General features: G+C 31.5%; 1 protein-coding gene across 1 annotated transcript; it reads left to right on the top strand.

The window, feature by feature from the left end:
• The first annotated feature begins 351 nt into the window (after nt 1-351).
• Nucleotides 352-22194, top strand: LOC142317929 (nose resistant to fluoxetine protein 6-like). Its single transcript, XM_075354468.1, has 5 exons — nt 352-526; nt 4683-5034; nt 11812-11888; nt 19499-19692; nt 22105-22194. Exons 1-5 carry the CDS (start codon nt 352-354, stop codon nt 22192-22194), a joined length of 888 nt encoding a protein of 295 aa, XP_075210583.1.
• Nucleotides 22195-22210: the final 16 nt, after the last annotated feature.

The following is a 22210-nucleotide window of genomic DNA, read 5'->3' as shown; positions in this document are numbered from 1 at the left end:
AATAGCTGAGACTCAAAATACCTTGATATTTTAATAATAACAAATTTTGTCTTTAAATTAACAATAGATTACAATGAATGTGATACCGCTAAAAATGTTTTTTTGAAAAAATGGCTTAAATATGAGCTTAATTTGTAATGGAATATGTTTGAAGCTACAATATTTATATATGACAGTAGTGCCAACTATTGAACAGTTTTTTTATTTTTGTTCCAGGTAGTAGAAATGTTGTTATCAATAATTATTCACATTACAGTTCTACAACTCCAGCACTTAAGCAATGCTGATTATGCAGAATTAGTGCAAACAGTAGATCCTATTAATACCACCAATTACCAAAATTATTTAATTATGACTTCAATAAACCAGCAGAATCATACAAGTAAATTCATTGTTGATGTACTATGGAACAGCATATCTGAATTATCAAAAGATAAATTGAGTGGTAATATGACCCATTGTTTAACAACACTGCAAAATTATTATCAAGCGGTCATTAAACCCCATGAGTTATGGGCTTTAAAAAGTAAGTAATAAAGATCATATTAAAATAAGTAATTTAAAGTTAATTATATAATAATTTCCACTTACCAACTATTTTTATTATTATGTCCGAGCGCTTTCGGATATTAATCCATCATCAGGAACATTTATATGTTATGAATATACCTGTATCAACAGTCCATGATTAATAATAAAATTAATTTGGAGATTCTTATTGACATGAGGGAAAACCTCGACATTATTTTTACCTTTTGATTGTTGTATTTACAATTTTTGTTTTCAAAATTCATTTAATATATTAATTTTTGAAGGAAAGATTTATCCTGATGATGGATTAATATCCGAAAGCGCTCAGAAATAATAATAAAAATAGTTGGTGAGTGGAAATTATTATATAATTAATTTTTATCAATACCAACGGGCCATGATTAATAATAAAATTCCAAAATCCTTCAATTATAAAAATTATAATTCGTGAGAATTCCCGATTTTGAAAGTTTTATTACAGACTATATACAGATTAAATGTATTTCATATTTGTTCAATGTATTTAAAAAGAACGTTAGACAAGTAATAAAAAACCGCCAAAGATACCAAAAGAGTTATAGCCGGAAAACAAAAAGCAAAATATATATAACATTTAGAGGTGGGGAGTAAATTTTAAGAAACATTTTTCTAAAAAATATTCATACAGAGGTTAAGTTTAACAAATTTACTTAAGTAACGTTTTCTCTAAATCTAACAACCCCTTCGATAAAGGCTAAAAAAAAATTAGAAAATCTTTAAAACACTTTTTTGCATTATAGGCACAGGAAATAATTTTTTTAAATTTATTAATATCTTAATAATCTATACGTGAAGTATAAACTTTCAAGAAAATTTTGAAAAAATATTTAAACCGAAGGGTGATATAATAAAAGTACAAAAAACATATATACCAGGTTGTCTAAAAAGTATTGAGCCTTTGGAGGTCAAAATTTAGAATTATTGTTATTGTAAAATAACATTATGTGACCACATATGCACCATTTTTCCGGCTACACCATAATCCTGACATTGTAGAATTTCTGTCGTTTCTGGTCAAAAATTTAGAACGCTTGGTTTTCACAGACCTCGTTTGAAACTAACGTAACAACATTTAGTGAGTTCTGCACAGACCGAAACAAATGGTAGTCTGACAATGCCAAGTTCAAGCTATACAATGGATGCATTAAAATCTCACAGTCAAGTTCTATCAATTTCTGATGAGTCGTTAAAAATGTATGTGGTCTGGCGTTATCAGTGTAGTATTCGACACCCTTTCTGTTGACAAGCTCAGGCCGTTAGATGTAACATCGCTAGCTGGTGACAGTACAGGTCTGAGTCTATGGTTCTGCCTGATGGCAGCAGCTCGTGATGCACGATGCCCTTCCAATTCCACCAAACGCAACGCATATCCTTCCTGGGCATCAGTGTGAGCTTTCTAACAGACTGTGGAGTTTCTCCTTGCTTTAACCACGATATCTTTCCCACATTTTTGTCGTAGGTTATCCACTTTATATCACTCATGATCAAACGCTTCATAAGTGGCTCAATCTAGTTATATTTTCAGTAGAGATTTAAGACAGAAATACGATCAAGAAAACTTTTCTGAGACAGGTCATGTAACTCCCAAACGTCGAGCTTCTTTTGTAGCCAGCTTTCTCCAAATGGTTTAACACTGTTTGGTGATGGATATTTAGGTCATTGGCGACATCATGACTGCTTACACGTTGGTCTTACTCAACTTTTGCCAGAATATCATTCAATTTTTCTGTTATTGGTCCCCCACTGCGAGGAGCCTTTAGGACATCAAAATTTCCAGAACAAAAGCGACTGAAGCATTTTTGACTGTGACTTTTGATAATGGATCTTGCCCATAAACAGCAAAAATTTCTTCACGGGCCTACACAACATTTGCACCTTTATCAGAATAAAACTATAAAATGTAGTGTAGTTTGCAGGATGTTCACTCACCTTCACGGTACAATATCTTATGTCTGAGTATAAAAATTCCAGCACTTCTTGCACATCTATCAGCTTCAACTGCCAGCTGTCAAATGACGTTTGGCATGACCCATTATGTTTCATATACCCTGAGATTTGTGAAGCTTACACTATCTCGTATGCAAAAGCTCATTACTTTTTAGATTACCTACTATTTTAATTTTAAAAGGTAGATTTTTGAAATCTTTTTTAGATTATTTATATATGCATTGTAGGTAATAAATTTTTTCCCCTACTCCCCGGGCCGGACATACAGTTAAGTAAAACTCAGCCCAGGGGAGTGTCCTTTATTCTAAGGGGCCTCCCCAATAGGGAGGCAATACCGGCAATAAGACCGGCATGGTAGGTCCGCCCCCCGGTTGGATCTTTTAATTCTTTATTGCCCATTCTAATGAGGGTACTTCATTACTGGATTACCCCACCGGCATCGGGTCTTTTCGTTTGTATCCCCTAACCTAGTCTCCCTTTGAGTCCTCAATCGATCATCGGAACCGGCACACCTCGGTATGCCGGCTGTCCACCCAACCCTACACTAAAACCATCTTCTTCTACCTTCCGTATCTTTGCATCGAAGCACCTCCATCGAGTATTCCTCCACTTTCCTCCAGTTACTCTGCGACATAAGCATACACGGGACTACATTGTCCGGCTCCAGATTTGCAATACCAGCCCGAATGCGTTGTTCAATCCATTCCTCACACTTTAAGAGGGTGTGCTCAATCGAGTCCCGTTCAGCACAATACACACAGTCAGGCGACTCTCTCCTCCCAATTCCATAGAAATACTCCTCAAAATTACCGTGACCAGATAACATTTGCGTCAGGTAAAAACTCGTCTCATCAAATCTTCTATTATACCGTATTCTTAAATCGGGAATTAATCTCCTTGTCCACCCAGCCTTGACGCCCAAGTTCCATCGGTCTTGCCACACTCTTAGTGTGTCTCATTTCTACCTTCAGCACTGTCAGCGCCTTCATACTTACGGGCACGCTCAAGAACCAAAAGGTCTATGGGAGGAGTCCCGGCCAGTACGCATACCGCGTCATAAGAACCCGTCCGATATGCTGCCAAACACCTAACAAGGCTCTTCGATGTCTAGTCTGACTCGGTTCCTCTGTATATCAACTGCATCCATTCAAACAGGCGCGGCATATAACATAATGGTAGAAGGTAATAAATCTGCTTTAAAAAAGTTTTTCTAAAATGTCTCTAAATAAAATCGAAATTGTTTTTTTTTTACAATATCCCCACCTCCTTAATGAATTTAAAAAAAAATAATATGATCAATGCCCCATTTATAGAAATGTTTGACCCAAATTTGAAGAAAATCGGACCACCATTAGGTATTACTTCAGAGGATGAGATGAATGATTTGTAGCGTGTGTGAAAATGCCATGACTGATCGGGATTCGAACCCGGGAGCTCCAGTTGAAAGGCCGAGACACTACTACTCGGGTCACGGAGGCCGGCTCTTTAATATACCTATCCTACCTATATTCACTGAGAATGTAATATATAAAGAATAATACAGATAAAAGCTTATTCCTAATTGTAAATCATTTAAAATGTATTTCTAATGGGAGTTAGGAGTAAAACATAGATAAAATTTAAGCATCTACAAGTAATTTGAACATTTTAGATATCGAGTTTAGATTGTACAGAATATCTAACCTGATTAACGGAATATTTTAATAATTTTTAATGCTTATTATTTGCTGAGATAAAAGGAACCATATCGACTGACTTATCTGCTAGCTAATGTGAATAAATATCAACTTATGTGTTACCTTAAATAACAATATTTCTAATTTTTCTATTTTAATTTACAAAAATATGAATATTATGAGTTTCAAACAATAACACTTTTTTAAAACAATGAGAAAAATTAATAATTTAGATATATGCAATTTTTTCTAATAAACAATTCCAGGTTCGAATACTGGTCAAGAACTCTTCGTATGCTACAAAATTCATTATCAGTCTTCATAGAGACTTTTATTGAGGACTGTTGCAATTGAATGAATAAATAAATTAATTATAATGTTTACTGTGTGATTCTGTATTTATCTTTCGTTTCAAAAGCCTTTATAACAAGCTTAATTGTCATACTATCATATAACATAATTTATATACATGTACATATTATTTTACAGTGTATGATGCATCATCTGGTACACTACCAGGCTTCTTGACAGGAAATATTCAAGAAATGGGTTCTTATGATGAATGTGTAGAAATAATTCACAGATCAAATGAATTTGTTGGACAATATTGTATTATAAAGCTGAATGACACATCTTCACCTCTTCAAGATCATATAACATTAAAAGAAATTCCAGTTTCTTACTCTCTCTGTGTTCCTTCAGTTTGTTCTGCTCAAAATATTCAAAATATTATTAATGTTGGAGTGAAAGCAATGAATCTGAATTTATCATTTACAACTGAGGAACAGACTTGTTTTAGAAGAAATAGAAAACCACTTAGCATTAGTGATTGGTTTGCCATGTCAGTATTTTTCTTATTTCATAATTATTGACTGCAATATTACAACCTCTGTTACTAATTTCATTACAAATTTAATTTTTATCTTTTAATTAACATTTATTTTTATTTTCTGTGTTTTATTATTCTATGAAAATATAAATTAATGAATATGTATTGGAAATAAAAAAGACATCTAGCATTAACACTCTTATTTTTGAAGTCAGGTAGACCTCATTTTTAACAAATATTTATGCTGTTACCACATATAGCCTAGAGTAATATCGACGGACACAATGCTATCAGCTCAGATGTCAGTGGGAGTACGGTATACGTACGCGCTTTCATACCGTCACTCCCACCACTCTGCATGGGATCCACGCAGATCTCCCATCATAGTGACACTGCGGTCTCATCACTTGCAGGCTCCAATGAAAGAGCAAGCACGAGAGTGAATTTTCTATTCGTCATCGACCACTGCCTGGAGAAGACCAAGAAGATGGAAAAAACAAAAGAAGTTCCCTGGTTGGCTCAACGTGGGACCTCCCAACTTACTATTTTACTCAAATCATCCTTGCTTTCAATTTTCAAGACGATCGATCAATTAGACATTTTTACATAAATTTTGCTGCCTCAAACACAGATATATTTTTAATTGAAGTCTTTCTTTAGTTTTTTTTAACACTTGAAAGAAACAACTTATTATATTCTGTTGGATTTTTCATTTAAATACATTACACTATCACCAGTACTATCATTGTCACTATTTTTCTCTATTTTATTTCTATTTCGTTACCACAAGTCTCTAGTTACCTTATCACGAAACCGAGCACTAACAGCCTTAACAGAATTTTTTTTTCTGGTTTGAAGTCTATGCGCAGCAGTTACATCGAAATCAAAAAAGTTAATACCCATTACTTTACCATCACTTTTAATGTATTCATTAAATTTTCAGACTCAACAGCAGTCTTTTGTTCTTCCATACCGTGAATTTCTAAATTAAAGCGCCTACCATAGTGATCTAGTCTGTTCAATTTAATTTCTAAATCATTAATTTTAATGTCCTTATCAGCACATTCCACGAGTAACTTGTTAACTTTTGTTTCATTATCATCCAATTTTTTAGTATTATTAACTGCCTGAACTCCTCCTGTAATTTAACTAATTCCCTAATCGATTTTAAAGTTCGCTTATTGATTTCATTTGTAGATCAATTTTGTTATTTAACAAAAATGTTGATTTTAAAATCAACTGTTTAAATCAGGCTGTTTTAAAATCAAAGTTTAAATTTATTTCATTACCTGGTGTTGGGATGTGTAGGATAAGGATTTAAAGAAAATAATGAATTCGGAGGATCATTGAAATGTGGGTTAACTCAGGAGAATTAAAATAAATGTTAAGTTAAATGAATGATTGGATGATGCCATTTAGGTAGAAAATTTATGTTGATTTGAAGATAGTTGACTGTGTAGATAATGCTAGGGCTGGAACAATCCCTTGGACTGGTATGAGAATGAAGATACTTGATATTTATAATAAGATTTACTATATTACAAAACATAGAAAATACAAATAATGATACACTTGCTGAAGGAGTGGGGCCATGTTACTACGACAAATGCTAATCACGACTCACTTGCGGGCGGAGACGATCTCGCTCCCGACAAGTGTTATGTACGACAGCTCGCTGTTGGAAAGAAGACGATGTTGTTCCCGACAAATGTTATGCATGATTAATTAATGATTAGTTATAACCAAACCTTATTACGAGTTCTCCCACCACTTCTCAATGTCGAACAGGATGTGCGGGAGCGCCTACACCTTATACAACGCTATACTACTTTTTAGTATTAGGCATACATCTATACGTATTTTCTAAAAGTCAAGAAACAAACAAGATGAAAAGAATTTTCGCATCCATAGCATTTGACCTGATCTTCTTCAACCGGCAATGGATCGTTATAGGTTACATCAGCGTTTCTCGGCCTTACAGTATTTTCGCCCCAATTTTCATCCCACCCCTTCTCCTACAATAATAATGTATTTTGACGCTAAAGCAACACTACGACCTTAATTACAAACCTTACAAATTACCAAAAATTAGTAAATTTATTGGTATTCGGTAACATTGATATGCTGCATTGGCAAAACCAGAGTCGATCGATGCCTCTCTATTGCTCTCTGTCTTACGTACACTACATCGGACTTTCTCAGAGCTTCGCGAGAAGTTCCAATTTGTCTCGAACATTCTGGAACGTCTGCTCAAACTTGTATAAATGCTGCACCTCGTTCAATTCCAGCCAGTCTCAGTCAAGTCGATCCTATCGAAACTATCATGAATATGTGTGTTGAAATTTGCGTGTTAATTGCAATTCACGGTATTAAACAGTCATCGCAGTATTTATACAGAATCGTGGAATAATTTTTAAATGGGCGTAAGCGAGCATTAAACGATAGTGAAGCATGAACAAGTGCACAGAGAAGTGTGGTTCCGAAAATAAAATCAAGAAAATATTCTCAAGAATACTTAGATTTTTGGGTTTACCATTACTGAAGTAAATGAAAAAGAAAAACCCCTCCTGTGTGTCATTTGCTCAAAAATTTTGGCAGTGACAAAACTTAAACGACATTTGGAAACGCTTCATAGTGAGTATATTAAAAAAAACCCCGAGAATTCTTCCAATTAAAATTAAAATCATGAAAAGCAAACATTATTTCAAAAAAAAATTTGTGAATGAAAAAGTTTTGCTTGCCTCTTACAAAGTTTCATATAAAATAGCCAGATGGGAAAAGCCTCAAACTATTGATGAACAGCGTATTTTGCCGACTGCAATTGAAATTGTAGGAACTGTATTTGGAGATAATTTTGCCAAACAATTGCAGCCCATACCTCTGTCAAACGATACTGTTGCCTGTCAAATTGGTGATACAGTTAAAGATGTACAGCATCAGCCTTTCGGAAAGTTGCGTGACAAATCGTTCTCAATTCAGCTTGTTGAGGCAATAGATAACAATAAAGATGCTCATTTCATTGCCAATGTTTGATTTTGTGATGGTTTGTCAGCAGTAGAAGAACTATCTTTCTGCAAACCAATAGAACTCAAAGCAACATCACTCGCATTATTTGCTATCTGAAATGCTTTTATAAACAAGGGAAACATAGGGTGGAAAAATTGCGTTGGAATTCGCACCAATGATGCTTGTTCAATGTCTAGAAGATTCCACAGTATACAAGCACATGTAAAACAAAATTCTCCTCAGTGTGTCTGAACACATTGCATGATCCATAGAGAAGCTCTGGCTTCCAAAAAAATTAGTCTTGATCTAAATATTGAGCTAACAATGGTTTTAACCGTAGTAAATTATATAAAAAAATCAAGAATCTTTTCTGCACTTTGTAAAGACATGGGTTCAGAACATTCAGCATTACTATTTTATTGCGAGGCACTATGGTTATCACATGGGAGATTTTTGTAATGTGTTTATGAATTAAGAGATGAAATCATCAGTTTTCTAGAAGAGGAAAACTGACCAGAAGCCGAAAAATCTCAAGATGGTTTATTTGTGATGGAATTGAGCTACTTGGTTGACATATTTTAGAAATTAAACATTGCATCGTCAACTGCAAGGAACAAATACACATATGTTGGATATGAGTACCTATTCTTTAATATTGTGCTATCGTCTGAAATTAATTTAGGGACTATACATGTAATAGTATAGAAGCAGTGCAAAATCATTCTATATGCTAAAATTATTCTATATGCTGCATCTTCATTGTAATATCTCCTCCTTTGAATGCTACAAGGGATTAGTACTGTTTTATGAAGATGCATTCATTCAAGGTCAGGCACATTGTGCAAGAGCTTCTCTTTGCCTATAAAACTGTAGGGATGTTGATGTTGTTAATGGGGTTATTAAGTGTGATTTGAATAACATAACCATACATGTTCCTTTTTGTTTGCTGTAGAAGGCACCGCCTATTTAAATAGTATAATAGTATGTTGACATATTTAGCTAGGTGTATTAGCAGGCTAAATGAGTATTGTTGTGTGGTCAATGTGTTTCGTGTAAGATCCTGTGATATGAGTTTATTTGAGTAGGATTTCTTATTAGTGCCTCGTTATGTTATTATTATTTTTTTTTATTATTATTTTTATTGTTATTTATATCATTATATATTATTATATTGTATTGTTATAATTATTATTGTTATTATAATTAATAATATACTATTGTGTTATATTATTTTGTTTTTTTATTGTTTGTTACATTTTTTATTTGGTTATTTTCTGTTGTTACTGTTATAGTATTTTTGTGTTTTGGTTTGCTGCATTACCAAGTACTTTATAGTTTATATTATTGAAGTTTCCTAATATATTTATATTCAATTTAATGTTTTATGTTCCCCTCCTTTATACATCCCCTGATAGGATTAGTTCATACAATCAAGGCTTTCTTTTACTGTTCTATGCACTTTCTTTACATTAAAGTAGGTCATGCAGCTTCCCTGTTAGTGCTTTTTTCAACGAGGTTGGGTGGCTATAAGGGGAGATATGGAGGCCATCTTAAGAAAAAAAATTATTATAAAACTCACTTTCAAATTATACGGAAATTTTTCATCCAGAAAAAAAAGACAAGCTCTGCCTAGGAACAGATATAATGATCTCCAAAATAGGAGTAACTGCTGCAGTGGAGAGGTTAAAGATACAAGAACACATTCATACTCTAACAAGCATTCACATACAACATAACAGAATGAGTTTTGCAACACTAGTAAATTTTTTTTTGGTAAAGTAATCAGTATATTTCTTTTTAATGGTTTAAGAAATTCTTTTAAATCTATTACAATCTTTGGCAGGTAATGAAACAATTTTATCATACCATATTTTGAATAAATGTTAAATAAAACTTGGATAATTGAAATTAGATGAACAATTTCACTAATCCAGTCATCCATTCATAAAATGTTCAAATTTTAGTTGTTTTCATTAATTACAATTTTTGCTGCTATTCTTTATTATGTGTATTTTCTTTTTAGAAAGCAATTTAGATTTATTAATATTTATATCTAATATTTCCACATTATCTATATTTGAAAATGTATATTCATTATCTCTAATTTGATCAACATAATTACATTTCTGTTAATTATACTCACATTTATATCCTTTTAAATATTCCTAAAAGTATATTTTTTTTAATCTCTGTTTGTCATTTCTACATACAATTTTTTACTATTTTATAAACTCCTGCTTTGTTAAAAATATTTTATATTAAGTTTTTATAAATTATTCCATTTTACTTTTTTATTATTAGTTGCAAAGGCATTTTGTCTTTAGTTATCTTCATTTCTAGATTATTATACAGTCAAATAAATATTTAATTAATTATAAAATCACCTTAACGAAAATTGTTATTGTAATTGTAACATGTTTGTTATATATATATTTTTTTTTCATTTAGAACCTTCATTATTTTCTTTATTCTTGTTTCATGTATCTGTTATTTTAAATATCAATTTTATGGATTTTTTTTATTGTAGTAAAGAGCAAGCAGAAAAGTATATAACAATTCTATAATAAATTTATTATAATTAATTGTTTATTATATTATACTTTTCTGGTAAAGATTTTTCACAGTTTCCCTTGATTTTTGCAGGTAAATGGTGGGAAAATTCCTTTCTGTTACCTATCAAAAGGACATCAACCCATTCATGACATAATCTATATAAAGTATTATTTACTGATCTGAATAATATACTTCTTTTTCTTTTTACTTATTTATGGATTATGGATTTATGGAATCTGTAGATAATGGAATTTTATTTTATGGATTTACTTATTCACGAATTTATGGATTCAATTTTGACATCTGCAATGAATATAACTAATTTTGTATCTACTCACTAAGTAGAGAACATGGCTCATTTATACAAATGTGAATGATGGAAATATAAATATGATAGAATATTACATAATCTGGCATCTGCATAAGAAATGGGCTTCTGAAGAGCTAAATATCTCAAATTTTATTCTTCTCAGTAGAAAAAAGGAGTTATATGATAAATGTACTACACTTCACATTATAAGTTTATTAATTTTCAAATTTTTAAATATGTATTTCTATTTTTAAGTAAAAATGGCATGAAAAAATCAACATTTGTTTTTTAATAGTTTTTTAAGAGATAAATAAATTTTTTTTAAACCACTTGAGAGCAACTAGTAACTGCCTAGAAGACGTTACTTCGGTCTGTCCTAAGTGACATGACTGAAGACTAGCCCCCCTTAGCCATTAGTGCAGCTTGAAGCTGATCTCCCAGCAGAGTCCCTCTTAGATCATTAAGACATTATGACATCCCTCCCGGTTGCCATGGTGACTCTTCCCAAGAGGGCTACCCTTCCCTTCTCTATCACCTAGTCTGGGTCCAGGTATGCACCCCAAGCATACCCTCCCCTGAATCACTCGCCCACCTCACATACCTCGAGGGTCCTCAATGCATCATCAGAATGTCCTGATCCAGCCATCTGCTGAACTCAAACGCCCTCAGCAAAAAGGCTGCCTCCCTGGCCCTGCACATGTCCACGATTCGACTCCCTGGTGACAGAATCTTTTTCACCAGTTCCCCCAAAATTATTATTTTTTTTTTTTTTTAATTCACATTAGTGGAGTTTGACATCTACACAGTATAGTTTTATTAGCTTCAGTCAGTTGAGAGGGAAATAAAGTTAACTCTTAACAAAAATACTGTCTGTTTAGCACATTCTTATTAAAAATAACATATACCTCTTTTATTTACAGATCAACATTTACACTCATTATGGGACTCTGCATTATTGCAACTGTATATGAACTTTACTTTCAACCATTTTCATCAGGTAAAACATAATTTAAGTACTATATATATATATATATATATATGTATAAAGGTGTGTCATAGAATTCTCCCCAGATTTTCATAATGTACTCTACTTCTTAAAATAAAGGAAAAAGCTCATATAAAAATATGTCCTAAAAATGCTTTGTTTGCGAGTTACAACTAGTCAAAGATTTTGCTCAGATTTCAGTTACCCCGGTGAAATCAGGTCATACTGAAATTTTTAGGATGTTAATTAAGTAGCAGAATTAATAATTTCTTATGTTGGTTGATCTGAAAAATTGAATAAAATAGGCTTCAAAGTCAAACTTGCAGTTGTTTTTGAAAAAATCTGGGGTGAAAATCAATAAATTGGAGTATAAAGCCCTGTTTTTTATGTTTGACGTACAGTAACTTTGTTAAATGGGTAATAAACACTAAAATGTTAGAATTTAATTCTGACCAAAATCGTGTAAGATAAGTTGAATAAAATAAAGAAAAGTTAGAAAGATTTGAATTTTATTCAGAAACATATATATATACACACACACACAGTACTTTTTGTATATACTGTTTTGTATACAGTTATTTTTATGTGTATATATATATATATATACATACAAAAAAAACACACATACACACATTTAAACTAAAAAAGTGAATATGTTTTAGAGTATATTATCACCTACTTATGGTTGTGTAATAGTTGAACAGGATATAAATTACAAATACCAATAACTAATTCACTATCACCTGTTCAAAAGCAGGTTGACTTTATCTGATGGAGTTCAGATAGGCCACATTTTCTGTTAAGGTCTAGATCCTCTTCACCAGGATTCTGATTTTGTATTTTTATATGAAATAATCTCTCTAAACACTGGAGAATCTAGGAAATGCTGTAGGGTCTTGGACTCAATGAACAGAAAATCCTGATATTCACCTGCCTGTGTTAGAATAGCATATACAATTGTTTATATACTATTGTATATGCTATTTATGGTATGCACAAGCAGTTAACGAATACAGGGACTGAGTATCCCTCAGGATAAGGGGATCCCTTTCATTAAGTGCCAACAACCTCTTTGGAGAGTGGATGAGCGGAAGGAATTATGGATGCTCTCTTGTCCTTGAGATGAAAAATCAATTAAAAAGGGCTGAAGAACAATAAGTTGAACAATGACAGAGGGATGCAGAAGCAACAGGAAACCACCATATTAAATACCCCTCTGGCTATTTCTAGTCCCACTAGACAGAAATATGAAGGAATGGTAGATCCTCGAAATGAAATATTCCAGAGTATTGTGTCCACATTTGGATCTCTGGGTTGGTACTTTTACAGGGCAGCCAAACAGTATGAAAGAAGTAAGGAGAAAGATATATAACATGAGGATAGGAACCTGGAATGTTACAACCATGAACAGGTGTGGGAAGTTAAGGAATGTAACAAAAGAAATGAAGAGACGTAATATTTGTATCCTAGAGTTCAGTGAAATATGTTATGAAGCAAAAGGTGAATTTGAAACAGGATAATATAAGATAATTTATAAGGGAGGAGAGTATAAAGAAAAAGGTTTGGGTATAATATATAAAAAAAAAGCTAGATAAAAATGTTATCAAAATCCCATCAATGATAGATCAAAAACAATCAAGTTTTCATGTGATCCAGTAGGCACTTTGATCTTTCAGATATACATGCCAACATCAAACGCAGAAGAGGAAGAGGAAGGTGTGATATATGAACAGGTGTGAGAGGTATATGAAGAAAATGGAAAGGAAAAAGTTAAAATAATAATGGGTGACTGAAATAGTTTGATTGGAAATGGGAAGTAGAAAAAAGTAGTAGGTGATTTTAGACTAACACTCTTGAACTCTGCATTGTCAACACCTAGTCAATAACCATCTACGTCGATTGTATTCATGGAAAAGCCCCAATGATAAGCCAAGATACCAAACTGGTCTTATTTTAATCAACCAAAGATTTAAAAATAGTATTAAGGTGGCAAAAACATACCCAGAGCAAATGCAGATACAGATCATAACCTGCTGATTGTGGATGTTAAACAAGACTGAAACACATTAAAAGAAAGCAGGTTGAGAATTAGTGAGATGTAAGGAAGTTGAAGAACAATACCTGAGAAGACTTTGTACATGGGATGGAGAAATTAGAAAATGTGATACAAAACAAAGTTATGTCAAAAGATTGGATTAATATTAAGAATACAATAATTGACACATTGAAGAAAAAATGTAGGTATGGTAAAGAAAATAAGAAACAAGGAAGAATAGATTGCAGAAGATATGTTAGGAATGATGGAGGAAAGAAGAAAACTTAAATGTAATGTTTCAGAGGAAGGAAGAAAGAAAGAATATAAAAAACTAAATAATAAACTAAGAAGGCTGAAAGATAAGGAAAAGTAGAAATGGATGGAAAACCAGTGTGAAGAGGTAGAACATCTAGAAATGAAAGGTAAAATGGAAAACATGTACAGGACAGTAAGAGAACTTAACATGGAGAGAAACAAGGGAAATAAGTAGGCAACTATTGTTAGACAAAAATGGTAAAAGAACTTTAATTTAGAAGAAAATAAACTAGCATGGGTAAAATATGTGCAAGAATTGTATGATGTGCAGGCTAATAAGGAAATATTGAGTATAGAGAAGGAACAAATGTGTAATGAAGAAAATGAGAGTCTGTAAATTTTGAGTTGGAAAGTAGAAAAGGCAACACTAGATTTAAAAAAAAGAGTCACGAGATGGGACAAAATACCGTCAGAAGCTCTAAAGTTATGGGGGAATAAAATTATCTCAAGGGTAACAAATCAATTTTGTAGAATTTATGAGACAGGAACATATTCTGAAGAATTAGTTAAATCAGTTCTAGTCCCACTACCAAAAAAGGACAATGCTAAAAATTGTTCAGAGTATAAAGAACAGTCAGTTTTATATATCACGTAACAAAGACTGTAACAAAAGTTTATTAGGCAGTATAGAGGAAATTAGAGGAAAATGTGGGAGATGACAAACTTGGGTTCAAGAAGGAAGAGGAACACGGGATGCTATTGGGTGTCTGAGACTGCTATCTGAAAGAATGATGGATATGAATAAGAAAATGTACATGTACTTTATAGACTTTTGAGAGGAAGCTTTTGATAGAGTAGACTGGGAGAAGCTAATGGGAATTTTAAAGAGTATTGGTGTGGATTGGAAAGGTAGAACATTAATAACTTCTGTATGTAAGGCAGAAAGTAGTTGTCTGCATGAAAAACAAAGAAACAGAACTACTAATTACACTGATAAACATAATTTTTGTTTCCTAACATGTAATACATGATTTCAACCTGTTTTTTTTATGCTGAAAATGAATATGAACTCAGAATCTTTCTATCACCCACCATTTTTGAAAAAGTTTTTAAATTTTAATTAAACAAGTTTGTTTCATTTTTTAACATATAGTTAGCATTTTAAGCTCCTGGTACTGTATTTTGTTAGCTCATTTTTTATTGTTTAACTTTATTAACATATTTTGTAAGATATAAATAAACAATACTAGACAAAGAATTAAATCATATCGTAGTCACATATTATGACATCATATCTAACATTGAAGAGTGGGCCTTCATGGACAAGATTAATCATGTCTGTGGAGGTCAAAACGTGTAGCTGAAAGCACAGCTGTGTTGTTTGTATTAAGCACTGGATTTAGGAATTAATTAATTTTGTTCAGTCTTATTGCTGTCTTAAGTTTGTTAGCAGTGCAGTGTCATAATACCTCGAAATTGTGTAAATGATGTGGATGCCTTTTGTTATGTATGTGGTGAGTTTACCATAAAATCAAATAGAAAAAACTTTTAAACACCTTTACTTAAAAAAGCATATCATTTGTACTTTCAGTGTAAAATTGGTGATCAGGAAATGACGTGAATAAGATGCATATAAAATGCACTAATTGTTCTGTATATTTAAGAGGATGGTTGAGAGGTACACGGAAGGCTTTGCCATTTGGTGTACCTATGGTTTGGTGTGAACCAAAGGATCATGTAACCAATTGTTACTTTTGTTTAACAAGTGTGTCTGGAATTTCTAAAAAGTCTAAACATACTGTAAAATATCCTTCATTGCAATCTGCAATCAGGCCTGTACTTCACAGCAAAATTATTCCAGTTCCTGAGCCTCCTGGGAATGTATGTTTCAAAAGTAGCGATGCAGAATCGGGCAGTACTGAAGGAGACAACAATGATTTTGATTTTGAATTATCTTCCAATAAGCCACATTTTATATCACAAGGTGAATTAAATGACTTGGTTAGGGATTTAAATTTATTAAAAAATAAAGCTGAACTGTTACGATCAAGACTGCAAGGTTGGAATTTACTTCAAAAAAATTCCAAATTTTTGGGCTTTCGAAGCCGACAAAAAGAACTTTCTCAGTACTATATTGATGAAAATAATTTGGTTTACTGCACAAATACTGATGAGCCTATGTTGCATTTAGGACAAGTTCATAAAAGGACTGGCACTTTTTCATAGATTCGTCCATGTGTAGTTTAAAACTGGTTCTACTACATAACAGTAACAAATATCCTTCGATACCAATCACTTACGTTATTAATTTGAAAGAGACATACGATGTGATGAAAGAATTTCTTGAAAAAATAGATTATAGAAAACATAGCTGGGATATATGTGGTGATTTGAAAGTTATAGCTATTTTGTTAGGCATGCAGTTAGGCTACACTAAGTACATGTGTTTTCTTTGTGAATGGGACAGCCGAGCTAGAGATAAACATTATGTTATCAAAGAGTAGAAGAAACGAGATAACTAAACTCCAAATGGGAAAAATATTATTCATGATCCCCTAGTTGAACCCAAAAATATTTTTACCCCCTCTCCGTATCAAGCTAAGACTAATGAAAAATTTTGTAAAAACAATGAAGAAGAATAGTCCCAGATTTTTGTACATCATGCAGAAATTTCTGAATGTAAGTGAAGTAAAAATTAAAGAAGGAATATTTGTTGGTCCTCAAATAAGAGAGTTGGTCAAAATTGATGTATTTAACTCGATGTTAAATAATGTTGAGAGTGCAGCTTGGGCTTCATTTAAAGACATTTACAAAACTTTTCTCGGCAAACAAAAATCCGACAATTACCACAACATTGTTAATCAACTTCTTACTTCATACAGAGCTATAGGATGTAATATGTCTTTGAAAATACATTTCCTCCACTCACATCTGGATATTTTCCCAGACAACCTTGGAGACATAAGGGACAAACACGGTGAACATTTCCACCAAGACATTTCGGTGATGGAAAGCCGCTATAAAGGGAAATGGAATACTAGGATGCTAGCCGATTACTGTTGAACATTAATTCGGGATGTGCCTGAGACTATTTATAAAAGAAAAGCATCGGCAAAATCATCCTAACACAGGTATAGTCATGCAAAATTATAAATTTTGCATGACCATTTTAAAAATCTGTATTTTAACTATATTTTCCCTTAATTTTTTTTAAATCGTAATTTATTTAAAATTAAGGGTGATAGAAAGATTTTATTTATAGATCTATAATGTAAAAAAGCAATTCAAGAAATGGTATTACACTTAGAGAAACATTAACAAATTTATTTTTTATCTATCAGTGTTATTGGCAGAGGAGTAAGACAAGGTTGCTATATATCACCAGCCCTTTTAAATGCAAAGAAACTGGTAGAAAAGGCCTTGGAAAAGTCAAGGGATGTTGTAGTAGGAGGAAAAGAATGAAATCAATCAAGTATACTGATGATCAAGCTATGTTAGCTGAGTCAGAGGAAGAGCTACAAGTAATGGTGAAAAAAACTCCAAGCATTGGTGAAGAATTTGGAATGAAGATTAATGTAAATAAAAACTAAAGCTATTAGAATTGAAGGTGGAAGGTAAAGTTAAATTAGTACTGAATGAAGAAGTAATAGAACAGGTGAAGTTTTTAGGTACGTAGACAGTTCAGCAAGATGGGTTGGAATCTGTACAGAAGAACCAGAATTGTGGTGGGAAAAGAAACATTTGAGTAGTTGAAAAATATTTTATTTGGAAAGTTTTGAGATGATGCTATGATGGAAAGCAGAAAAAATAAGATGGAGTGACAAAGTAAGAAATGAGGATGTATTTAGAAGAATAGGAGAGAAATGGAAGATTTTGAAAAAATAAGGAAGAGGAAGGCATCATGGATAAGACACATTTTGAGAAGAGACTGTATACAGCTTGTGAAACGTGAAGGGAATATAGAAGGAAAATGAGAAAAGGGAAGAAGAAAGATAGGAATGACAATGAACCTAAGAAAGGAAAGAAGTTATTGGAAAATTAAAAGAGAAGTTCAGGATTGAGAAAATTGGAAAAACTGACCAGTTGAAACCTGTTGCAAGACTGATCCACCAACCAAGAAGAAGATGATGATGGTATAAAATCATTTTCATTGATTTTCTTTATTTTTTTATGTAATGTAATAGGAGGTTCTAGGTTCTAAAAGGTTCTGAATTTGAATCCCAATCACACCAACATTTATCATACTAAAAATATCATCATATCCTGTGCATAATCCATGTAGATTTGTTGAGATAAATTAATCATTAAAAACAAAAACAATTCTCATTTTTTGAAAAACATTTGTAATCTATAAATAAGGATCTGAAAATATAACCCAAAAATATTTGTATTTCAATCACACAACAATTTTTCTTTTCAATACAGAATCTGCATGTTAAAATTAAAAACTTTCAAAACACTTGCTTAATTTTGTGAATATAAGAGTATGTACTTATCTAATTCACTCTCAGTAAAGATTATGTCAGGCATTAATTTCAGAAAAGCTCAAATACCTTTTTTCCTCTCATAATCAAATTTTTCTCTCTGGTAAACTTTTTCTTTAGCTAAATAAAGTCTGCCTTTATAGGTTTAACATTAAAGCACTAATAATTCAATCAATCTTCCATTGCTGACTTAATGTTCTATGTTCTCCTCAAATCTGAAAATTATGGCTTATTCATATTTTGTTTACAATTTTTACAATGTCTGAATTAGCAGTAAAAATAGAGTAAGGTTTTAAAGAGATCTTCAAACATTACTGTGGTGTTACATTTTAAAGAATTATTGGTCTGTGGGAAGAAATTTACAAATAAGATGGTGATGCCCTAGAAAAGCTAGTATATCTGTGTACTCTATTAAGTTACATACTGATTATATCAGTTGGGATAGCAGTTTTATTTAGTTATTATCTATATGTAACTGTCCCCATTAGAAGAAACATGGTAGTTGGTTTATAGAAAGAAAGCATATGAGCATGGAAGAAATTACATATTTAATCAGATGTTTGTTTGAAGTTATGATAGGCTTAAAAAGCAACATGATTAAAAAGTACTGGATTGCACTTTTGACGGGAATTATTTCAGAATCTACACATAAGCAAAATTATATTACTGAGCAAAATTCTATTTTTCATTTTGGGTGAAAAATATGAAAAAATAGAAAAATGAAAAATAGAGATTACATTAAGTTAATTAATAACTAATAGTCACAAAATACTCTTCTTTTGATTAGGTTTAAGAAATTCACTGATATATCTAGATACAAAAATTAATATACACAATTTTTCTTTCAGATAAACTTCATGGGGCAATTACGTCTTTTTCATTACATACCAATGGCCACCTTCTCTTAAATGTTGTAAAGAGTCATGAGTCAATGGATGTCTTGTACGGGTTACGTTTCTTAATAATGGTTTGGATAATTCTTCTTCACAGAATCACAGAGCTGCATATGGTACCTGCAATGGGCCTCTTCCAGTGGAACAGTGTTAGTTAATAATGTATAAATATTTTTGCATGATTCACCAAAACAACCATAATGAAAAGTGAGGAAATAATATTTTACCATATTAAGTGTAACACACAATGATTTAAACTATACTAAAATATCATACTCTCACTTAACTTTAAAGATTTTGAAGTTACGTATTTCCTAATTACATATAATTTTATAAATCTAGTGTAACTTATACAGTTTTTTAATTCTAAATGAAATTTAAACTATCATAGAACAGTAAATAGATAAGTTAAAATTACCATAATTATTGCAAGAATCAATTTTCGTGGGATCCAGCATCTTCAGTTGTTATTAAATTCCATTTAATATTAAATTTTATTAGCATAGTGGTCAATATGTTAATGAATTATTAGAATTTTTTTTTCTTTCTCTAATTTTTTATTTTATTTTTATTTTTATTTTTTTATACGCTTATGGTTTCTTCTATCTTTTGCACAAATATTTTTACCTCAATGCAATTATTATTCTGAAATACCTATTTTATATATCTTAATTTTTGTCTTCTTTAAAGTTTTTATTCATAATTTTACACTTCTGCAACAAAATTAACTAATCCTGAATGCCTTACGTTATCACCAATGACCAGTCTACTTTACAAGATTCTGTTCCATAATTCATTCTTCTATAAACAGCCTTACAATTACTATATTTGAAATTTTATCACCCATTAAATTTTCATATTATCCTCTATCACGAATTTAAATAATCTCATCATTATCTTTTTGGTTCTCTGCTGTTGATTTGCTACATTCCATACATTTTTCCTTGGAAAAATGTATAAATCATTTTAAATAAATAAATAAATAAATCATTTTATTTTCTGATTGAAAGTTCCTTGTTTCTGATAGTCTGTCTTGGTGTCATTCGAGATTTATCTATTCTTCATTACTTTATTGCATAAATAATAAAAAAATATTAAACTTTTTGATCATAATATATTCCTATATGTTTTCTTCTTAGATTGTTCTTTGCCACAACAAATATACTACTCAGTGACATTAGAAGCAATTTAAATTACTTTTAGATCATTAAGTAATTAAATAATTCAGTTACTTGCAGATATTTCAAAGAGAGAATAAATTAAAAAATTCAAAGATTATTATAAATAAATTAGCATCCCTCATCGTGGCTTCACCCATGCTATATGATTACTTGCGTTTCAGGATATTTCCCTTGACCATTGATCGTTCCACCAATCAGGACCTCGATCACCTTATGAATTTCGTGATCATAATGAAATAATTTTAAATAATGAAGGTAATAAAAACAATTCAGATAATGAATCCCTTCTTACAGAATAATTTCAGATGCAGAAGGCCTTCTTGAAATTCATTGGAGTAAATGTGAACACGAAGAACAGCCATTAGAAAATTTGTTCAGAAAGTGGACCTTAGTATCGACTTTAGTAACAGAAAGAAAAGGGTCACCAGTAGATTTCTTTCAGCTACTTATTTCCAATGAAGTTGTAAAGTTAATAGTACTTCAAACAAATCTTTACGCCTAGCAGAACCAGCTAAAGGCAGGGAAACCATACAAACCTATTAATCCTGATCAAATAAAATTATTTATTGGACTTAATTTACTAATGGGAATTAAACCAGTACCAAGCAGCAAAGATTGCTGGGGCTTATCTCTGGATTTACATGACTAGGTGAAAATAAAACCTATTAACAGGACTACCTTAAGTTTGATTATGAGGTAACGATGAATGACATATTGCCTAGGTTTAATTATTATAAATATTTTATCATTCACCATTTCATTCAAATAAATAAAACTATATTTCATTTATAATATAAATTATTTTTATTATAATTTTTGAACTAGTAATTCATATATATAACATTGTTGTATTAATTATACATTCTTAATAAACACATGTTGAATCTTTGAAGGATGGAACAAGACTGACTAACAATAGAGCATTAGACAAATTCATTTAATAAAATTAACAAAAAAAGAGAGAATTTATAAAGAGTAAAAGAAAGAATGAAAATTTATAAAGAGTGAGAAAAAAATGGAAAATTTTTATTTTTATAAATGAAAAAGGAGGAATTGAAACCTGAATCTTAACAGGTACGGTGGGACAAAATATGTACCACCATTGTAAATTTTGTAATGTGAAAATTTTTGAAAAAAATAATAGGTATTGATGTTTTTTTACATATTTTGATGTTAAACAAAAGAATTAAACTTATTTCGTATTTTTATTATATTTGTGTACCATTAATGTAAAAAGACAATTATGTCTCCGTTTCTGAAAACAAACAGTAAAATTTGATCATTAGCTATTATTATTTACATATTTTAAACATATTTTTGTTTTTTCTTCACAAAATTACCAAAAGTAACTTTTTTGTTTTGTTTTGGTTTCCTTTTCAGTCTGATACACAACAGTCTGAAAAGGATTTAGAAAATATACTTGATCCAATATTGAATGGTGATATCTCTGATATTGATCTTGTCTTGTAAATGATCTTAATAATGT

Source organism: Lycorma delicatula, chromosome 1 (genome assembly GCF_047948215.1).
Source record: "Lycorma delicatula isolate Av1 chromosome 1, ASM4794821v1, whole genome shotgun sequence".
In the NCBI taxonomy this organism is placed as follows: domain Eukaryota; kingdom Metazoa; phylum Arthropoda; class Insecta; order Hemiptera; family Fulgoridae; genus Lycorma; species Lycorma delicatula.
This window is presented reverse-complemented; position numbering and strand designations above follow the sequence as displayed.

Excerpts from the sequence above, each read along its gene's own strand:
- LOC142317929 (XM_075354468.1), top strand. The coding sequence starts at position 352 with ATGACTTCAATAAACCAGCAGAATCATACAAGTAAATTCATTGTTGAT. Across the intron at positions 527-4,682 it reads TGAGTTATGGGCTTTAAAAA|TGTATGATGCATCATCTGGT; the intron begins GTAAGTAATAAA and ends ATTATTTTACAG. Across the intron at positions 11,889-19,498 it reads CTTTCAACCATTTTCATCAG|ATAAACTTCATGGGGCAATT; the intron begins GTAAAACATAAT and ends TTTTTCTTTCAG.